Here is a 20310-nt window from a genome sequence, read left to right on the forward strand (position 1 = left end):
CAAAAGTTGTTCATTTCCCCAGTTATGTAAAGAAGATTGAATAAATAAACATGAATTTAAATTCGATTTTCATTTGAGTCTCTTAATTTTCAAAATTATTCTCGTGGTCTTTTAACTTTACTTTCGTTAGGATAAATGATTATGCTGTCAATTTTATTAACTTTTTTGGTTAAATGCAAGGGCAAAATTGTATTTTTATATTAAAACAAAAAATAATAATAATAAATTATATCTTTAAAATAACAATAAAATCAAATCAAATAAAAAACCAACAACCAAAAAAAAAGTTTGGGAGAGTAGAAATCGGGATAAGGGGAGAGAGAGAGTTTAATTTTAATTTTTTATTCATATTTTAATCAATTTTGATACAAAAATACTATTTTGCCCCTGCATTTAATAGAAAAATTAACAAAATTGACGGCATGACCATTTGTTCTAAAGAAACTGAAGTTAAAGGACTACAGTAACGATTTTGAAAATTGAAGGACTCAAATATAAATCGAGTCTTAGTTCAGAGACTAATAAAATGATTAATTAAATAAATAAATTTAAAAAAATACCCGATGAAAAAGGTGTAAACGTGCAAGGAGAGAGTGTATCTACGTATAGGGGCGTGTATCCGATTCCTAAGAAAATATGGATATTATTAACGGCTACGAAAATCTATCTGTTTTGTTCTTGTATAGCCACATAGACAGATGGGAACCTTTTACAATTACACAAAGTTTAGGGACACTTTTTACAATTTTACAAAAGAAAATTCTTAAGCATATCCCTTCCTTTTCTTTGTTCTTCTTATTATACGGAAAGAAAAATTACAAAACAAAACCTTCAGGGCAAAGGAAGCCTAAAGATGTCAGTTCCCTTCCATTGGAAAATTTGAGTAAGTACAAATTAACCTGCAATGTTGCATGATAATATTCATGCTGGTGTCGTGTTTATGTGGAAGTTAGTTCGATTAGTATTACAAAATTAGGATTTTTATTTGGCCTGGTGACTGGTCAAATATCAGATAATTTCTAAGAGCCAGCAGAGACGCTGAGGTTCTCCGAGTTTTTCAAAAATCGGCACCGTCTTTGTAAGTTAGGCCGTGGCCATCGTCGCCATTTTTACAGGCTGCGTCTCCAAAGACAACTCTACACTAGTGCACACCTAGAGATTAGAATGAGAATCGCTGCTGTGATATGATATGACTATCTCATTATCTTCTTGGGATGTCTAAGTCTTGTCCTTTCACACAATCACAGCCGTAGATTCTTGGTTGAAAGCCGTATTCCAAATATTACAAAGCAGGGTCTACGGTCCAGATTTCACTAGAGTATATACCCTTTTGTCTCCTTGTTTAACTTGTCTCTGCAGGTTTGGGGAGCTGTTTTATTATTCTTTTGCCTTTGAATGTTATGATCTGGTTGACTTTGAAGGTGTTTGAGTTTGACATAAAGGCCTCAATGGTCCAACAGGAAACACAATAGTAAAGAGAGTTTGGCTTTTGACTACTTCTTCAAGACAAGAGAGAGGAGAGAGAGAGAGTTTTGGCGAATTGGTGGGTACCTCAACCTGCAGACATCCTATTCATACCTAAAGCGATTGGGAAGGAAGGAAGGAAGAAAGCAAATAGAATTTAGAATTATGGGTTTCAGTGGGAATCGGATTAATTACCAAACGTAGCAAAAAAAAAAAAAAAAACTAAATCAACCTGTCCGTCTGTAAATGTAATGCCTAAACACAGGAAGCATTATTACTATTTCAAATAACTATGGATCTGTCTGTTCATCCTGTAAGCTGCAGGTAGATTAAAAAAGGGTTAGGGTCCCTTTATTTGTCCTATACCCTTCAAACTCGGAAATATTTTTACTCACAAATGTGTATTCTCATTATCCTTCTTAATACTTGATAATGTCATAGTTATACATATGCACACATGTCAAATATTAAAAAAAAAATAGTGAGAATACACATTGGGTTAAAATGATAAATAAAAATACTCTCTTCAAACTCACCAACCATAATCTCTAAAATGCGTTATGATTCAATTAACCAATAAATGAACAGAAAATGGAATTTAAACCTGGGTTGAATTTCAAATGAATTGCCATGTGCCATGTGACTATCTTTTTTATGTTTTTGTTGGGGTTGTTGGTTTTTTAGCTGAAAAAAGAAGAGAAAAAAGATGCTAGCTCGTTAAATGCTGCCAACCCATTTCAAAAGAGGGGACCAAGCAAGCAGCATCAGATTGAATAAAATCCTTTCATTTACTTGAGTTCAATCATGCGATTTCAAAGCCTATGCCAGATTGAATCATAAAAATGGTTGGTCTTGGTCATTTCTTTCTCACATAAAACACTACTAGACTAGACTACTAGGCTTGGGGTAAAAGAAAAGAAGAAGGTGGTCCAATAAATGCTGGCGTACCTACAATTACAACACTGTCTCATATCGTCAGCTCTACAATGCTCTATACAATTGTAACATCACAAAGGAAAATTCTACTCATTTTTGTTGTAATTTTTAACCACTTTATTATTTTGAGTTCAATCAAATGTATTCTTATCGCGGTAAGTTTTTTGTTTCACCGTCACTTCTGTGAGTTGCAAAACATGCGAACAACAATTGTTTCTTTATACTATTGCATATATGAATTATATATTCTTAGAAAACAAACAAACAACATACAGAAAGGGTGAAAACGTCATTTTTGTATGTAAATACTTTTCTTTGGTTAAATTACAATACACGTGATCTAAATTAATATTTGACTTCGACTTCTTTGAATCAACTATTATTTTATTTTACGTGTGGAAATTAAAAAAATGTAAGGGGGGCGCCCTGCTGTGGCGAGCAAGGTTGAGTGCCCCAAACCAAGACTGAGAAATAATATTATTTTTTACGAGAGAGGACAAATGAATAATATAATTTCATGGCGAGGGCTCTTTCTGATATCATAACGACGTTGGCGTATATTATCAGAAGCAGAATTGAATTTTATGAGAGAGAGAGAGAGAGAGAGAGAGAGAGAGAGAGAAAGGTCAAAGCTTGGGAAGCAGTTGGTTGGTTGTAGTATGCTGCTGCTGCTGCCATAGGGGTAATGATTTAGAGAGAAGGTTAAAAAAAGATCAGAATTTCAGAAGCTCGTGAAGATACGTTTGTGTGAGAGAGAGAGAGAGAGAGAGAATTTTCTGTATTATAAATAAATTAATTAATATTGGGTTGATACAGTGCAAGGAAGGAAGGTGTGCAAACAAAGAAATAAAAAGAAGGTGCGGGAGGAGGGAGAATACCCCACTCGTACAAGCAGCAGGGAGCAGGGAGCAGGGGCAGCTAGTAAAATAGTAGCAATAGCAAAGAGGTATTATCAGACCCTTTAAGGAATTTACAGACCTTCTCAGCTCGTCTTATCCTTTTCTCGTGATCTCTCTCTCTCATACTGGCCTTAAATTCCTCCTCTTTCTTTGAAATCCCTGCTGTGCCTACAAACCGACACACTTCCAAAGGGTTTGAAACTTTCAACTTTAGAGGAAGAAGAAAAAGGATATATGTTTTCTACAAGTAGAACAATACCAACCCAAGTCTTGGGGGTCTGAAGGTTGCAAGAGTTTTTTATCAGGGGATTTGGAGAAGACCCAGGTAGCTCTGACAGTTTGTTAACAGCAACAAGTAATTAAGGAGAGAATTATCTAGGTTTGGAGGACCCCTCTTTGGATTTAGAGGGGGTTTTGATAGGAAAAACAAATTGTTAAGGAGGAAAAATGACTAGTTGTGGTGCAAGGAACGGTGCTGTGAGGCAGTATGTAAGATCAAAGGTGCCTCGTCTGAGATGGACCCCTGAACTTCATCACTGCTTTCTTCATGCCATTGAGAGGCTCGGAGGCCATAAAAGTGAGTAATATCATAACCATCTTGTCTTAACTTTTGTTTCTTCGTCTTCTTTTGAAAATAGAAATGAAAAGTTTCTTATATGTTTCTTCTCTCTCTCTCTCTCCCCCCCAGAGGCTACACCAAAACTTGTTCTTCAGTTGATGGATGTCAAAGGGCTCACCATTTCTCATGTCAAAAGCCATCTCCAGGTATTGTATTTGTCTTTCTCTTTCTCTCCTGATGGTTCGTCTAGTCTTTTAACTGCTTCTGTTCTTGTAAGCTATACCTTAAAATGTTCATTTTGTTTCACACTATTCTTTATCTGTTTGCCTTCTCCTTCTTTTGATCAGATGTACAGAAGCATGAGGGGCGACCTGGGTACTAGACAACAAGGTATTTATCCAACTTCTTCACAGCCCTTTATTAAATTTGTTTTATTTTGGCTGATTTCTTGTAAAAGCTTTCATATTTTATATTTTCATGTTTGTATTTTATCCTCTTCTATTCCTGGTCTAATATGCGGTTCTGGTAGACTATCCATTTGTTTCCTCTAATGGCCCGTGCTCAGGGCCAGTATAAACGCCCGTGATAGTATAAAATGAGACTCTACGGATGCAGCATCACCTCATTTATTATGTGTAATTCCTTGTAATATTTATTGCTTAGTTGATGCCCCAAATGGGTGATAGAGAAAGTGCACCATTATTCTTTCCGGTCTTCTCGTATTGGCACTTCTCATGAAAGTGAAAATACAAACACCTCTCAGTCCCAAACTCTGCCATAAAATTCTCAAAATGTCACTTGGGACTTATTTATTTTGCCTTTACTGCTGCTTTTTTTTACTTCTCTCTTTCTGGCGTTCTGTCTGATGATTTTTCTGGTGCTCTAGTGACAGATAGGAGTTGCACGCAACCAAGAAAACAATTGTTTGAAGAGCATGATGATGGGTGTCTTGATGAATTAAATGGTGTGAGTTTTTACCCATCTTCCAAATCTATCAGAGAATCAGATTCTCAGCTCATCTACAGTACTCCCCGCCGTTCAAAAAGGTTAGTCTGCACCTACATACATGTACTCTGCAGGAACTCTTTCTTTTTCTTTGTTTTGTTTTGTTTTTGGGGGAAGGGGTGGTGGGTGAAGGTGCTCAGATGATGTTTCAGGCTTCTGATCAAATGTCAACAAAGTAAGTAATAAAGATGGTGTGATCAGAAACAAACAAAAAGGAATGGCATTGCATTGCATGATATCTTTGCTTTTTCTGAACTCTGCTTTCTTGTTCTACATATATATATAATTATAGTATAGGGTTCTTTTCTTCTATATATATATATATATATATATATTCTGCTTTTTGTCTGATTTGTCTCCTTCGGTGGATCAGAGCTAGAACCGAGACGACGAGTTCAATCTCAGAAGGCCTGCAGCAGCAATGCAGCCAAGGAATATATGAGACAGTCTCAAATCCGTACTCTTTTGATGATAATGTGCTGGCAATGGCTCAACATCAGCGTGGGGGATTTAAGGAGCCTAACCCCTCAGCCTTGTCTCTGCCACAACCTCATCTTCATTACAACTTCAACCACCCCTCCTCCCAATTTTCTCTGCAAGAATCTGACTTCTTCAAGGTACCTAACACCTCTCTCTCTCTCTCTCTCCCCCCAACTTCTTTAACAAATTTAAATGTAGAGTTGTTGAGTGTAAAGTTGGTTTTTGCTTTTCAAGTTTCAACCAAATTTTCTTTGCACGAATCCAGACATGTCCTTCTGAGTATGACCAGCGATGGCATGGATGGAATGTCCATTACCTTTTCTTTTGAAGTCAACCTGCGTCACCTCTATTGCCTAAACAGTAGTTCACCACTTTTGCGTAGTGTTCAATAATATATTTTCTGTATTATTTTAAATGGGTGAAACCTCTTCTTTATAATATCCTTGTTTCTCTTTTTTATTCTCCTCCTGGGTCCTGGCCTTTAAGGCGAGTGTGGAAAAGTTTTCAAAACTAACTAATATAATTCTTCAATCATATAATGTCACATTGTTTCCTCTCCGGCCCTTTGGTTCTTCCCTTCACTGTGTTTTTTAATTAAAGTTAAAATTCATTTTCTAATGACCCGATTTTTTGTTTTCTTCACCCCATAATGATTTCTCTGCAAAAAGTAGTTGGGTGCATCATTTCATTTTGAAACAGGAGACAGACTGCTTTTGGTTTTGCAAGTTACCGTCTACTCTATTTAATTTCAAGATCTACCTAGCTACTGTTGATTTGTCGTTTACATGAGTTGCATTGTATTTTCTATTTTGTATAGAAACATTGTTGCACAGAGGTCTTTTGTTGTTGCTGAAAGCTCTTACATTCTGTGGTCCAATTCTGATTCGTGTATAAATAGGGGACCCCTCCCCCCTCTCTCCCTCCAGACCACCTTATGAGTGCCCAAACAGCAAATTCAATCAAAATATTAAATTTTTTATTTTATTTTTATTTTATTTTATATATAATATTTGGGTTTGTGACAGGTTACCAAACCAGAGGCAAGAGCAGATGCTGATCAAGACAATGAAGACGGTGATTGTCAACTATCACTCTCTCTCTCATTACATCATCCTTCTTCCCACAAGAGTAAGAGTAATGCTTCTTCAAGTGAGTTCAGTGGTGCAATCTCATCATACTCCTCGAGGTCCAACTATAAAGATTGCTCCACCTCTTCTTCTGGGAACCATCGCAGTATTAATTTAAATCTTTCCATTGCCCTCTGCGGTAAATGATGTCACAGTAAAAAAGAGTAATCTGTTTTGTCCCAGTAGTTAGATTATTTCATGCCCTCACCGCATTTGTTGGTTCTTTCTGTTCTTTGTTCTTAGTTAATTTATCTTTACATCTTCTCATCAAGCTACATAGTTTATTAGTTAAGCGAGTTCCACTTTTGATTCTTCTAAAACAGCAAAGAGTACATCTTTATGAATGAACTCTTTGTAAGTTTCAAATTTCTTACAAGATCATCCTTCTTCACGGTAATCGGATGCAACTTCTATGACATAATAAGACAGCGGCATTTGGGAACCTTCGTCAAACCAGAGTTCAGCCAATCCATGTACGACAGAAAAGACGTAAGAGTTACAAACCTTAATTATTTATCTAATTGGTCCAAGAATTCTATAGAGAGCGAGAAGCCCATGCCCATTTGTACGGAGGTAATTGTGGGTTGGATTTGTAGAGCATTATGAGCCGGCTCAACAAGCTATGATACGAACCCACTTTTGGTCGTCGCCATGCTCGCAATGTTGTGGAAATCTTCTCTTGTAATCTCAAATCTAATAATGACAACTTCATGGCAAAGTTTAGGAGCGATTATATTGGTTCATTGCATTTGCCCTGTTTCTTCAGCGGAGACATGCCCAAAACAAGTAGCAGCAGTAAACACTACAGAAAAAAAAGAAAAGAAAAACTAACTACAAAACTGGATAGCTGTTGCTGCTGTTGGGGTCCAATCAGTTGGAAGCAAATTTTATAGCACATCTAACACCAGCTACAAAGTCAGTCAATACACTGTTCCTTTTCTTGATCTTTTACAACGGCTTCCCCCCAAATTAGGTCATGGCAGAAGTTATAAGATGCTTTAATCCTTCTTAATTCTTTTTGCCCTTTGTTTTGGTATCAGAAACCAGTGCCTTGATGCATAATCGTGGCTTCACGCTTACGACGTTTCGAGGAAGAACTGAAACAGCAACCACTAAGGACTCTTTGGGTACACCGGAGAGGGGTAGTAGCTCAATTAGGACAGCAAGCTGTAAATTTACTCTAATAGTTAGAACAACCATAAAATGACATGCCAAACTAATAATTTGCTTATGAATTTGGGACAAAGAGGAAGGAATTCTCACCTCTGGAGATTTGAGGTCTACCACTGAATCTGATACAACACCTGTGACTGCAGAAGCCACTATTTCAAAGCATTTGTCACGGTCCAACAAAACAATCGCATTTGAAGCTTCTTTGGAAGTATTCAGTTCTGTTTCTACCCCTCTTCTGTTATACCCAACTGCAAACTACAGAATCACGTAAAAATTTCATCTTACGGAAAATAATATAACCCACATAGAATAATTAAATCCATTTTCTTGGTTGCCCAAAAGAATAGTATATCATTTGATGAATTACTAACGTTGATGCAGTGATAGAGGATATAACAACCTTTATGGGCCGTGCAAGTTTCTGATTATTGTTCAAATATTGAAGAACAAGCTTTGATACAACTTCATGCAGTTCCTTCTCATTCAAACTACAAGTAGCTTGGATAGGGAAAATGCGATGACACCAACTGCACCAAAGAACTTCCAATTCTTAGGCAAGCACCAATTTTTGGCCAGAAAGGGAAAAAATGATCACATGTATTACTGGATCCTTCATAGGAGGATGTCAAAAAATTTAAACTTCATAAATGAATACTGAGTGCAAAACCAATGCAGAGCTGAGGCACAACCTCAAAGTGGATTATAGGTGAAAAAAGTCTCAAAGTACAAACAAATAAAAAAATTATAATGTCAACATTTCAAATGACAGAGAAATACTGAGTACGTATAGTTTCTTTTAGTAGGTAAAGCATGGCATAGAAAACACAACATATACGAAGCATAATACTTGGTAACAACTGGTGAAAACATCTAAGATTCCATTATTGGGAGAAATTATTTCGAAAAAAGACACAGATAAAAAGTTTTAAACAAATGAAGCTCAACTTGTATTAACTGTTTCTAAGAGAAAATATGATACGTGAGAAACAGGCAAATTATCTACTCACAGGGGTGAACCACAACTCCCGGATTCCATAGAATGCATAATTTTGGATACAGTATCAACAACGTCAGGAGAAGTGTTTTTGGGAAAGGTAAAGAGAAGCAAACCACTCTTTGTAAGCTTAACCAGCGAAAGAAGAGGGCTTGTGTCTCCTTCCGCATTCACCTTCGCAGGAGGCAAAGGAGGACCCTCTTGAACATCATCTGCCATTGCCATTATGATTACAAACAAGTCATATCACAAAACAGAAGCTCAGCATCTAATTGTATACGAAGTAAAAGTAAAAGCGATACCACGCGCGTCTCCAGAGTTAGCAGTAGCCTCCTCGCCGTCTGTATTCTGTTCGGAAAGCTTCCTTCTTTTAGAAACGGCTTCTTCTTCTGAACTGCATCTATTAAAGCACTGAACATACTGAAAACATAGACATAGAAACAAATTGTAAACATAATTCAAATCCACATATAAAGAAAATAATCAATCATGTATTATACTATATATCATCCCTTCAAGGCTTAGTGCGAGTTTACCTTTGCAAGGAGGGAGATTGCTTCTTTTGTGGCGCTTTTCTCCCTCTCTGATAAATTGATTATAGCAGAAATAAAAAAGAAACTTCATTTCAGAATCAGTGGGTTTGTGGGGGTTAAATTAGGGAGATAGAAATTAGAAAGAGAAAGAGAAAGAGAGTGACAGACTAATGGGGCAGGTGATGAGGAAGCCAGAGTGGGAGTGTTGGAGAAGAGAAGAAGGGGCGTTGTAGTCGAAGCGAGGGATGCTGATTACAGTAGAGTGTTGCTCCCATGGTGCCATCTCCTCTTCCTTACTCAGCTCCCTCTCCTTCTCCTTCTCTCTTTCTTCTTCCGCCATTGCCCTTCTTCTGTTCTGACTTCGGAGACCGATACCCAATCTCTGTTCGAACCAACTTCAACTCTTTATTTTCTCGAGTGTATGTGTGCCCTAATTCCTAATAATTGGACTCTTTTTTATGTTATTGTTACAAAATTTGTTTATTATTTTTCTAACCAATTTCTTTCATGTCTATTAATATTCAGATTTTTTTTTTCATATCTATAAAATGCAAAGATTGTATCAACATACTGAGAGAATTATTTTAAACTAATTTTGTGCATTTCTTTTTTCTTATTTTCCTTACTTTTTTTTTTCTTCGCTTTTTTGAAAGAAAAGATGTTACATCTGACTGCTTGTGCAATGGAAAAAACATTTGTGAGACTTTGCATGTATATTTTTTTGTAATACAAACGGCAGCGCAATCTGCAAGTTATGGTACAAACAGAAACAGAGAGTAACAGGACAAATTTGAAAGGTTGGCATTGCTAATCGAACCCATTAAATCACTGATATTAAGTTAAGTATTCATACCCAAAAAAAAAAAAAAAGTTAAGTGAGCATGGTGATATTAAAACCTCACACACAGTAATGCTCTTCTGTTAGCTTAACAGTGTGCCACGTTATGTTATCCTGTGAGTCTGACTGAGATTGCTAATCAAAATGGTTGATGTAAAATTGCATTGCACCAGCATTAGCTACAGACTTGATTTATCAATTCACTATTTTCCCGCTTTTAAGTTTGAGGGGATAGATCTATTAGTACAAGTGAAAGAGGCTTATACAACAATTTAAACACAAGGGATGTATAGGATTTACTTCTATTTTAACAGTTACAATTGGATATAAACTAAAACAAATCCTCACACCAAATCTCGGCTCCGTTTTTGTCTGCATTCTGCACTGATAAATTATGTGATGGGCAAAGGGTGCATTTGCATAGCAAGAAGCTGACCTTTTTTCCTCTTTTCGATGAAAAGCTTTTGAAAGCCCTCAAATAGCCCTTTTCTTTTACACCCGGTCAATTTGCATCTCTTCTTCGAATTCCACGATTGCCCTAGCAGGAAGATACCAAAACTTGTAACAAACACAAGAAGCTAAATAATCACATCTTCATTTGAATTTGCCGATGGATGTGTATTAGAAACTCGATATAAGAGAGGCCATTCAAACTTTTGTCTTCTACGATATATGAGAAGAAGAGCATCCCTGCGAAACAAGAACAGAAGATTTAATTCACATCAACCAAAAACATTTATCTAATACCATAATAATTTTACATCAGAATTATTGTTTTGTCATATCCCCTCTGACAACAGTGACTGAAAAAATTGAAGCACAACATCTCTGCTTCTCATACTACAGTAAATAAGGGAAAATGATGCGGCTAGCACAAAGAGTGATTGACGGTGTGCAACAATTAGGCCAAAAATACTGTAAGTTATACTTGGCCTGTTTGTTCATAGCTTACATCAAAGTTTCATAGTATTTACTATCGCAGAATAAAAGAGAGATTTGGGGAAGGGGTGATACATACAAAGGGAAAAGGGAAAATAGTCTCATTAACATGAACAAAAAAAGAAAGGAATAAAATTTATCAAAGGGGAATTGAATAATGTGGATACTGTTTTGAATCAAAATTTTATGCATAGTGGCTGTCGAGTAGCAGATGTAGTCTAGTTTATATTAAAGGGATGTTCTAAGTTGTAATGCACTGACCTGATGGATCTCCTTTCTTGCATAATTTCAAGCTGTAAGAAAATAATGAGGATTATATTAGACTTACATCAGATTGACACATCATTGAATTACAAACATTTTTTTTTTTTTTACCACAAGAAACTTTTTTCTTTTGTTAGGCATATAGAGCAGCAGGTTGCCCTGGCTAGAACAAGGGTCATCCCTGCGAAAATGAGCTTGATTACCACCTGGGTGGTCCATGGGGTCTAAAGAAGCACCAACTAGCTCTTATTCTGGTGGTACTTACCTTCCCAGTGTTGGAAGAGATACCAAGTTCGAATCTCCCCTTCCCCATTAAAAAGAGAAAAACAGGGTCTAAAGAAGCCAAAATACAAGGTAACAGAAAGAAGCATACCGGAGGTATGAACATCTTTGGCGTCGAATCTCATTTATCAAATCATTTAGCTTCTTTGAGAATGGATTGTCATGCTGCTGCAGCACAAACTGTGTATGACAAAAATAATAGCCATCAAATGAAAATTCTTCGATCAGGAAGTATATCTGAGAATGCAGTTTGCAATTATACAACATGTTTAACAGGCATCACAATAACCGATGAATGAAATATTTAGACCTGGATGAGTATCCATTCTTAATTACTGGGCCAACTAATTTTATGCCTTTAATTTGTTTCTTATAATATACAACTTAATCCTGTCTTCAAGTTTTTAAGCAGATTCCTAATTTGTCAAATTGATAGCAGATACCAGACCTAATTACATCAGAGGAATGAAGTTTGGGTCGTCAATGAGGTGCTCAACTCCTTGGATCCAAGAGTCAGAGGCAAATTCTTGCCAGCCATGAATAACAATATTAGGCAGACATTATGTATAGAACGACTTGGCTTAAGATGTACCTGAGTAGGAATTTCATCAACTGAGGAAATTCCAAACAGCTTAGTCAACATATCTGGATCAACTGAGTTCCCAATATATATTAAACAATCCTCTCCATTCTCAAGAAGATAAATTCCCTCATCACTGATATGCTCACTAGAAAGTGGAATTGCAGGAGGAAAAGGAGATTCATCTGTCTGTCAATCAACAAAAAAGTTACTAGTTGTTTTATTTGGGGGGGCAGGGGGGTGGTGGGTGAGGGAGACCATAACAAAGGGGAAAATATGAAACTTTAAGTAATGTGGAACCATTCAGAGTTTCAGACCTTAGAAAGAAGGTCATGGATTGCCACCATCCGTGGATACACAAGTGCTATTGCTAAAGGAGTAGAAACAGAAGAAACATAATTGATCCAAAAAGACCGTTCATCTAATTTCCCAGCAGCTCGCAATCCTGTGCTTTTAGTTAGTGCTGAAAAGAATTATAAATAAATAAAAGAAACACAGTTATCAAAACATGTACAAACTTCTAGAGAAGCTGACTTATACTTCAATTACTGCTAATATGCTTAATACAGGAGTCTTGCAAAGCATAGTCCATGCATTCGAAATAACAAGATACGTTATAAAACATGAAGGAAATAAATGAAAATCCTGAGTTTATTTAATTTTGGAGGAAGAAAAAAAAACCATAGTTATCTCCACAGAAGTGTTAAATAAAAGATGCAGCTTCAACAAAATACATCTAGTATAGTTTTATGACGTATAAGCTTACAACCATAAAAGAAGACACCAATGAAGAATAAAAGAAAATACCAAGGATGTATAAAGGTAGAAGCTTAAGTGTCTCTGGAAGAACAAGTTGTCCAGACGATGATACTGTAGCACAAAATTTCCTATAAGAACACAGAATCCTGATGCAACGATCAGTCAGTCGTTCACGGACTTGCATGAGCGGGCAAGAAGGGATTTCAATTGCCGCTACAGAAAGAAAATTACAAAGTAAATTGTATCATTTCCCAGAAATCAAATAATAGCTATACGGCCATGTAAGAGTTTAAAAAGAGGGCAGTTCTGGTACAAGTCAGTTCAAAAAGAAAGAGAGAAAAATCCATGGTACAAAGGCTGTAAAAACAAGATTGTAAAGAAAATGGTACAACCAAATACCTTGCTTCAAGATACAAGCAAACTGGGTATCTAAGTCAGCTGTACGGAAAAGATTATTCAGCATACTTGTGCATGGAAGAGATAATGTTGTAACTCGAATTCTTCTTTGGCCATACAAAGTGGTGTACAGAAGTGCACACTGGACAATGGAAAGAACAATGTCATTAGAAGTAACATAACAATCATTTTCTTTAACATTAACTGTGATTATGGGAAGCTTGCAGAGACATACGGACAAGATACTCCTAGAAGGCAAAACCAGTTAGTACCTGAAATGCACATTCTGAGCCATCCTGCAATTTATCATCGTGTTTTATGGTTACCATTATAGTTTTGTCACAGTCAATCTGCACAATATAAGGATGAGTTAAGGTTTCCCAAATTATTGGCCTCGGGTATTAGCCGCGTATTCATTACAAAGCTAACAACATAATCTAAAGTACCACTCAAATAAATGAATGAAAACCAAAAACAAACCAGTAATCAAGATGGAATAGTTATGGCAAATATAGAAGAATGAAATAATTAATTTCATCTCATTGGTTTGTAATACACGAGGTTTTGGGCGTCATCACTAGTCATTACTACATTTTTTTTTTTTTTTTTGGGTATGAGGTAATGTGTGCCACAGCCATAGTAATTTTGAGTTCAATGATAATACATGCAATGCTAATGACACTTACATCAACTTCAAATTAATTCAATCAACATTTTGATGCTAATATGGGTGGGTCAACACAATGGATTTCTCATTCCATATCCATGGTGGAGAAGAAAGATTCAAAGATGTAGCACATGCGTATATTGATGTATTAATGTATATAAGTAAGTGCATTTCTGTTGTATAACATACCCCAGGTAGGTCAACGTCAGTAGGAATGCGTTTGCAGAAGTTCCCATGGTACTCCTGAACTTGGAGACCCTATGGTAGATTAGGAAGAAAAGTTTACTTAACAGTACAGATAAAATTATAAGTAACTATTTGCTATACGCTAAGGCAAGGATGAGAAAGTGAACATCAGTGCTCCAAAAAGGTTACCTGGCTGCATCTCACACGCATCACTGCCTCAAAACCTTGAGGCCTTGTGACATTCCATCTAAGGTCATTGTAGATCTTTGCAGAGTCGGCAACAGCGGAGAAAGGGTAATAATAATAGACCTGGAACAAAGAGGAAAAGAAACAAAGTTGAAACCTGACATTCTATAATAATAAAAATAGACCTGGAACAAGAATGTAAAATCAAATCAATATATTCTATAATGTAATGCAAGAATAGACGTTTTTGGTACCTGGCCACCAGTAATTCTTGGGATGACAGACATAGAAGCTATGTCTATGTAAGTCTGGGTAGTGATAAAAATATCAACACAGACCTGTAACATGTCAAGACAGAGACAATTAGCCCAAATAAATTATGCCCATCAGCATTTATATCTACAAATGCCAACCAATAACCATGAACAAAATTCAGAATTATATCCAACTCAAATAAAATGCAAACAGAACACTTAACGTTTTACCTGATACTCAGCAACTTCCACTGCCATTGTTTTTAAAATCTTTTCAGCTGGTTGAAGTAATTTATGGACCTCCTGGTGAAAAAGAGACGTTCATAAACATGAGGATAATCTTCTGCCAGAACAAATGGCACTACCACTAGACTAATGTCAACATGGAAGACAGCAGGTAAAGGAACAATATAAAATCTTGGTGCCTGTAGAGAAGAGATCACATTCTTACATTTCCAATGGGAGTGCCCAAAAGGCAAGCACTCTCATTGGAAAGTACATAAATATCAAAAGGGAGTGTCTAGAAGGCATGCACTGCACAACAACACTAGCTTAAAAAAACTTTCCATACATTCTGCTCTTTATAAAATGCAAAACTTTGAGGAAGCTACCTTAAAAAATACTAATACAGAAATACAAAAAACTCAGGAAGCTGCTAGAAATAAAATCTAATACATAAATATACACCTTGCCAAATATGGAGACTTCAGGCAAGCATTAAAAGAAAAATCACATTGTAGTTCAAAGATGTAGAGGATCCATATTTCATACACACTATAAATTAATAATTAAAAATTGATATCCTGGACACGCATTATGACATCTAGCAATTGTGTTGGCAATTCGAGAATACTAAAACAATATAGTTTTCCAGAATGCAGGATTTCATAGGTAAAGCAAAGGGATGGAAGAACATGTAGTTGAAGAAAACCAGTATATCATCTATTGATACCTTCTCACCCGCAGAAGTATTAGTTCTTCCTTCAGCCTCTCTGGCTGAAAGGGCCCCAGTTCCAATTGATGGCATGACTGTAGACCACATTGGATAATTATTAGAATATACTCAAAGGTTGGTTTTATAAAAGATTTAATTCCTATAATTCAAGAGGGAAATAAAAAGATCCCTTACAAAAATGATCAAGATAAATATAGGATTGCTGTAACAAGTATTTGGATGACTTAAACTAGGTCCAAAAAACACAAGGTTGTAAAAAGTAGGTCCATAAAACTAAAATCACATCTGTTTGAACTTGCCTGACTGAAATACCAAAAGTTTTCCACCGTTACTTTTCATTGCTAAGAATGCAGCCTAAAAAGTATAAAGAAGATGTTAACACATTAGAAAAGGCATTCTATAATTTCTTAGACATTAATTAATGTGATTATAAAATGTGCAAAGCCAATGATTTAAAAATATAAAATGAAAACCAGAAAGCCCTATGTAACAAGAACCAATTTTACAATCTTTTTTACTCTCTCTCCCACCATCTTTAACACAGACCCAGACCAAATACGAGAATAAATACCATACCTTGACTGCGGCACCAAAGGCTGAGTCAGCTGTTTTATTATCTTGAAACAGGGATGGGATGCTTTCCAAAAGTAGGTCTAAATGTTGACGGCACTGGATCCATGTCAGAAACAACCGAAGACTTAATAAAAAAATCATTTGACTTATCTGGGTTTGCAAAGATATTGCCTTACACATATCAACAGCTGTACTAGAAAACACAACAAAACTGAACTCTGAAGCTAACCTCAGAAAGCTGAACAATTACATCAGTCTGCAGAGGAGTATAAACATCTTGCACATCAGGGACAATGAGCATCAATGGCTGCAAAACATATCAAAAATAAACAAGTAAGCAATCTTCAATTACAACATAGGGTAACCACCTATTTAGATAAGATAATGAAGCAAATGTTACATTATATTGCATTGCAGAAGAGAGAATGAGTGACAAAGTTGATTGTGAAACACAACAAGAATGGTATTATGCAAGAACACATTTTCCTTTCCCTTTCACAAATTGATAGGACATTAATGCTAAATAAATTCACATGAACATTACTATGTAAGCAAATGTTAAATACTCAGAAATACAAAAAAATTCAGCTCTACAACAAAATTGTAAATCTAACGAAGTTATATATTGACCTGCTGTAATGAACGTTTCAGATTGTAAAAATGAATTGTAGTGTCAAATGTTGCAATCCCCACCATCGTCCTAGGTCCTTCCTGAAATAGTAGAATCATCAATATATCAGTTGCTAAAGAAGCTAACCCAATACAAAGGTTCTTGTAGAAACTTAAAAAGGTTGACATGCTCCAAAACCAAGGTGAAAAGTAAGTTTCTAATTTTCCATAAGCAGGTGCAATTTAAAGCTTCAGTATTCTGCAAATAGGCCTAAAACTTACAGGAAGATCAGAAATAACTTGACGGATTGCACTGCATGCCGCTGCAGTTGCTCCAGTTTGCATAGCATTCATAGATACATCAATAAGGAAGAAATACATAGACAGCATTGGATCACGCACCTGGAACACGATAATTAAGTTCGAAAAGGAAGATATTGCAGGTAGTCTAATCGAAAAATAAAAGGAGAAACAAATTGAAGGCAGCCATTCTCATGACTAAAGCAAACAGTAGGTCATAAAGGATGCATTCTCAAGGGAGCACGATGCATTTTCTTATTGACATTTGGCAACTATAAAGGCAGACTCTTAGTTAAAATTAAAACTTAAATCCTCAGTTAAAATTTAAATCCTCTAGTCGACTTGTAAGTGTCCAAAGCAATATACTGTACATTGGCTGGGAGTCTGAAACTGTCCTTAATCGCAAATCAAAATTAAACTAGCGAAATAAATGTGGAAACCAAACATGAATCCGCATAAAGCTGGAAAATCTCATGAAACAACTAACCATGTATTCTTTGGAAGCAACAAATTCAACCATTCCTCTACAAAGCTCAGGCCTATCATCAGAATCTCTACGCCTACCATCTGGACCAAGATTGCAGTGGTAGTCACGGGGAGTCTCATCAGTGAATCCTGCAAATTAAACTAGCACATGTCATAAAATCACAACCCTATCCACTGTTGACCATGTTTGTGATGCAATAAACAGCCAAGTCCAGATGCCAATGAATAAAAAGTCACATGAGCATTCTGGATACCAGTAACTTGTAGCAACTCTCATGACTTCATGAGAGAATGCATATATTCTTAAAAACTGATTACTAAGATCTTGGTGCATATAACAATGTAAATTGTAATTTTATAAAACAATTGTAATAAAATTTTACAGTGTAACAACAAGGACAGTCATCCTAAATTGAAGAATAAACAAGAGCCAACAAGAAATCTTGTCAAAAGACGAAACCTACATGTAAACTTTGGGAGAAGGGAGAAGCGAAGATCATACACAAACATGACAGTATATTCCACATAACATGATGTAAAAGAAAGCAAACACATAGAGTTGCAAAGAAGGATAGAAATAGATAACAAAAAAATACAATGATAAGTTGTACTAACCACACAAGTTACATACGAACTGCCTTCCCTGATCAATGAACTTCATGAAAGGATTTATGTAGCCTTTGCACCGAGAACAACGAAGAGGACCACTTTCACCAAAATCCACGACCTATATCAAGAAAAGTTTATCCAACAACACCAAGAAAGATGACATTTACACAGAAATCACAAAAACTAGCAAAGAGAGGGGGGCAATTCCAAACTTTGTGTGAACTGCCAAATATGAATTTTGACTCATGGACCAATGGATAAGTAAGCTGTGAAGTTTACCATGACAAGCATATAGAAAAAATAGACTAAAGGATATTGATGCATTACTGGTATTGGCTCTTCAGACGGTTGAGGAAGGGCCAAGGGTTGGAGCAACAAAGCCAACTGCATCCCTGAAGTCGCCAAAAGGTCAGCAGTGCATGGAATCTGTTGAAATAGAAAGGAAATATGTATAAAATAAAATAAAAGCTGAGAATAATTTATTTTCCTCGCAGGATCCAACGGATAACAATTATGAATATAAAAGATAAAATGCTTGTTTGTAATTGATTGTGACCTGATTGATGGTGCACCTCATATTACGTGGACTGCAGTTCCCAGTGTCTCTGACAATGTAATCACTTGTAGTAGGCTTGAGAAAAGTTACATTTAGTAAGAGGTGAAAGATCACTAGACGCTATAGCAGCACGCATGTACAGAATGATTGCTGAAGATAAATTATAGGAAGAAAAAGAAAATGAAGGGCAATAAGATTTAACTAAATAAATACCGGAGGAGGGTTGGCCTGATTGCACTGGCGAGTTTCATGCACAATCACTGAGGAATTTGGAATGGGTCGTGGTATTTGATTCGGATCAATCTTCGAGGGTCCTGCCACTGGGGCTCCAGTTTGGCCCACAGCATGTGATATGGAAGTCATAGATTGATTTGGCAATGATGGCGGCGTTCCAAACATTGTTTGTTGTTGCAGGGAAGTTGGTGCAGTTTGAGGCGCCTAAAACAATTCAAAATATTTTGCAGTCAGATTATTGAGTGAAAAAAACAAGAAATGCATACAATGTATGATAAGCTAGAATTGTAGTTCATAAATAATGCATTAACCTGTTATACCTTTATGATGAATGAAATTTGATTGGATCATGAATAGCTTACTTGGTTCGGTTGCATGGACCAAGTTTGTGGAGGATGAGGTTGTTGTAGACCTTGGGATGCTACTGAAAATGGCGGTGGCTGTTGCAATGCAGGACCTGGGGCTCTCCCCACTGAACTGCCCAATACGGAATGCATGGTTTGCGGAGGCTGAGGCTGAGCAAGAGGATGCGGTGGAGCAAGAGCTGCCGCCATTGTTGTTGAAGGTCCACTACCAGGTGGGGGAAAACGGGGCAAAATACCTGGGGGCGGTGCCGGCGGGAAAGCATTGTTAGGAGGAGGTGGTCTGTAACCAAGTGGTGAAGTAGCAGGCGGCCCTGAAGGCCTTGGTGGACCCACATAGGGTGGAAATGAGGGCTGTGAGGAGGGTCCCACTGGAGGAGACCCTGACAAAGGTCTTCGCTGCGCAGGCCGAGCCAATGGACTCGGAGACGGTGCTGATTTAGGAGGAGGGGAAGGTCTAGGTGCCGAGGTGGGCATCGAAGGCGGTCGATTGAGATTCAAATTTTGCAAATTCTGCGACAAAGAATCGGAATTTGGGGGAAGAACGCTATGACTAGGGTTGTAATTGTAATTAGGGGGTGGTGGACGATCACCGGGTCTAGGTGGCCCTGGAGGCACAGGAGCTGCCATCTAGACGAAATTCAAAACTCTTACGATCTCTTCTCTTCCCTTTTCATTCTTTTTATTTTTCTTTTATGGATTCTTCTTCAATCTTCATTGTATGAACTATACCAACAAAGTTTGAAAATTCGGTAAACTTAACCGGAACGAATGGAGCTTTAGGGTCAGTGAGAAAAAACCTTGGACTGAAAAGAAGCTCTGGCGATGATTCGGGCTTGATTTTTTTACCGTTAATTCGAAATGTCTTTACAAGCGAAGAAAGAGAGCGAGAAGATATGGAGGAAAAGATCAAATTCAAAACAGATTTTATGGCTTGTAGGAGAAACAAAATGTTGGGTGTGAGAGATAAGGGATAATAATGTTGACGGCCGGCCGGATCGCACTTCCATTTTCAGAGCCACTTCACAATTTTTCCCTTTTAAATTAGGAAATGGTTGGGTTAGCCAAAACCCAAGTCGTAACGGTGTTTTTTACACACCTAGAA

The 20310-nt window shown here is 36.9% G+C and overlaps 3 protein-coding genes across 8 annotated transcripts; 1 reads left to right on the forward strand and 2 right to left on the reverse strand.

Annotated features, from left to right (window-relative positions):
- The first annotated feature begins 2990 nt into the window (after positions 1-2990).
- LOC117614116 (putative Myb family transcription factor At1g14600) lies at positions 2991-6762 on the forward strand. 2 transcript variants are annotated; one of them, XM_034342811.1, is made up of 6 exons: positions 2991-3876; positions 3988-4064; positions 4206-4248; positions 4751-4904; positions 5237-5480; positions 6369-6762. In XM_034342811.1, exons 1-6 carry the CDS (start codon positions 3747-3749, stop codon positions 6615-6617), a joined length of 897 nt encoding a protein of 298 aa, XP_034198702.1. In that variant the 5' UTR covers positions 2991-3746; the 3' UTR covers positions 6618-6762. The 2 variants fall into 2 exon arrangements, with proteins under 2 accessions (XP_034198702.1, XP_034198701.1); XM_034342810.1 differs by having other exon boundaries at positions 2993-3876; positions 4745-4904.
- A 419-nt stretch (positions 6763-7181) lies between these two features.
- On the reverse strand, positions 7182-9601 carry LOC117614115. The gene is made up of 7 exons (XM_034342808.1): positions 9339-9601; positions 9174-9220; positions 8940-9057; positions 8651-8849; positions 8044-8170; positions 7734-7898; positions 7182-7637 (listed from the first exon to the last, which is right to left on the reverse strand). The coding sequence occupies exons 1-7, from the start codon at positions 9508-9510 to the stop codon at positions 7479-7481; spliced, it is 987 nt and encodes a 328-aa protein (XP_034198699.1). The 5' UTR covers positions 9511-9601; the 3' UTR covers positions 7182-7478.
- A 587-nt stretch (positions 9602-10188) lies between these two features.
- On the reverse strand, positions 10189-20274 carry LOC117623875 (protein transport protein Sec24-like At4g32640). 5 transcript variants are annotated; one of them, XM_034354887.1, is made up of 24 exons: positions 19206-20271; positions 18823-19047; positions 18610-18684; positions 18381-18479; positions 18060-18171; positions 17446-17573; positions 16941-17060; positions 16680-16760; positions 16279-16356; positions 16053-16145; positions 15776-15830; positions 15474-15550; positions 14753-14824; positions 14522-14605; positions 14271-14390; positions 14085-14153; positions 13501-13578; positions 13232-13370; positions 12881-13045; positions 12391-12536; positions 12086-12262; positions 11585-11673; positions 11209-11240; positions 10189-10698 (listed from the first exon to the last, which is right to left on the reverse strand). In XM_034354887.1, the coding sequence occupies exons 1-24, from the start codon at positions 19833-19835 to the stop codon at positions 10595-10597; spliced, it is 3048 nt and encodes a 1015-aa protein (XP_034210778.1). In that variant the 5' UTR covers positions 19836-20271; the 3' UTR covers positions 10189-10594. The 5 variants fall into 5 exon arrangements, 3 of the variants coding, with proteins under 3 accessions (XP_034210778.1, XP_034210786.1, XP_034210794.1); XM_034354895.1 differs by lacking the exon at positions 15776-15830 and having other exon boundaries at positions 15482-15550; positions 19206-20272; XM_034354903.1 differs by lacking the exon at positions 12086-12262 and having other exon boundaries at positions 19206-20272.
- Positions 20275-20310: the final 36 nt, after the last annotated feature.

The sequence above is a fragment of the Prunus dulcis genome, chromosome 1 (genome assembly GCF_902201215.1).
Source record: "Prunus dulcis chromosome 1, ALMONDv2, whole genome shotgun sequence".
NCBI classification, from domain to species: Eukaryota; Viridiplantae; Streptophyta; class Magnoliopsida; order Rosales; family Rosaceae; genus Prunus; species Prunus dulcis.

Bases quoted from the DNA above. Each gene is read 5' to 3' on its own strand.
- LOC117614116 (XM_034342810.1), top strand. From the start codon at position 3,747: ATGACTAGTTGTGGTGCAAGGAACGGTGCTGTGAGGCAGTATGTAAGA. The intron at 3,877-3,987 runs GTGAGTAATATC...TCTCCCCCCCAG, and splicing joins GAGGCTCGGAGGCCATAAAA to AGGCTACACCAAAACTTGTT. The intron at 4,905-5,236 runs GTTAGTCTGCAC...TCGGTGGATCAG, and splicing joins ACTCCCCGCCGTTCAAAAAG to AGCTAGAACCGAGACGACGA.
- LOC117623875 (XM_034354887.1), bottom strand. From the start codon at position 19,835: ATGGCAGCTCCTGTGCCTCCAGGGCCACCTAGACCCGGTGATCGTCCA. The intron at 18,685-18,822 runs GTATTTATTTAG...ACTTTTCTCAAG, and splicing joins ATCAGGCCAACCCTCCTCCG to CCTACTACAAGTGATTACAT. The intron at 16,761-16,940 runs GTAAGTTTTAGG...CTACTATTTCAG, and splicing joins AAGTTATTTCTGATCTTCCT to GAAGGACCTAGGACGATGGT.
- LOC117614115 (XM_034342808.1), bottom strand. From the start codon at position 9,510: ATGGCGGAAGAAGAAAGAGAGAAGGAGAAGGAGAGGGAGCTGAGTAAG. The intron at 9,221-9,338 runs GTCTGTCACTCT...TCAATTTATCAG, and splicing joins CCTCATCACCTGCCCCATTA to AGAGGGAGAAAAGCGCCACA. The intron at 8,850-8,939 runs GTATCGCTTTTA...TGGCAATGGCAG, and splicing joins TAACTCTGGAGACGCGCGTG to ATGATGTTCAAGAGGGTCCT.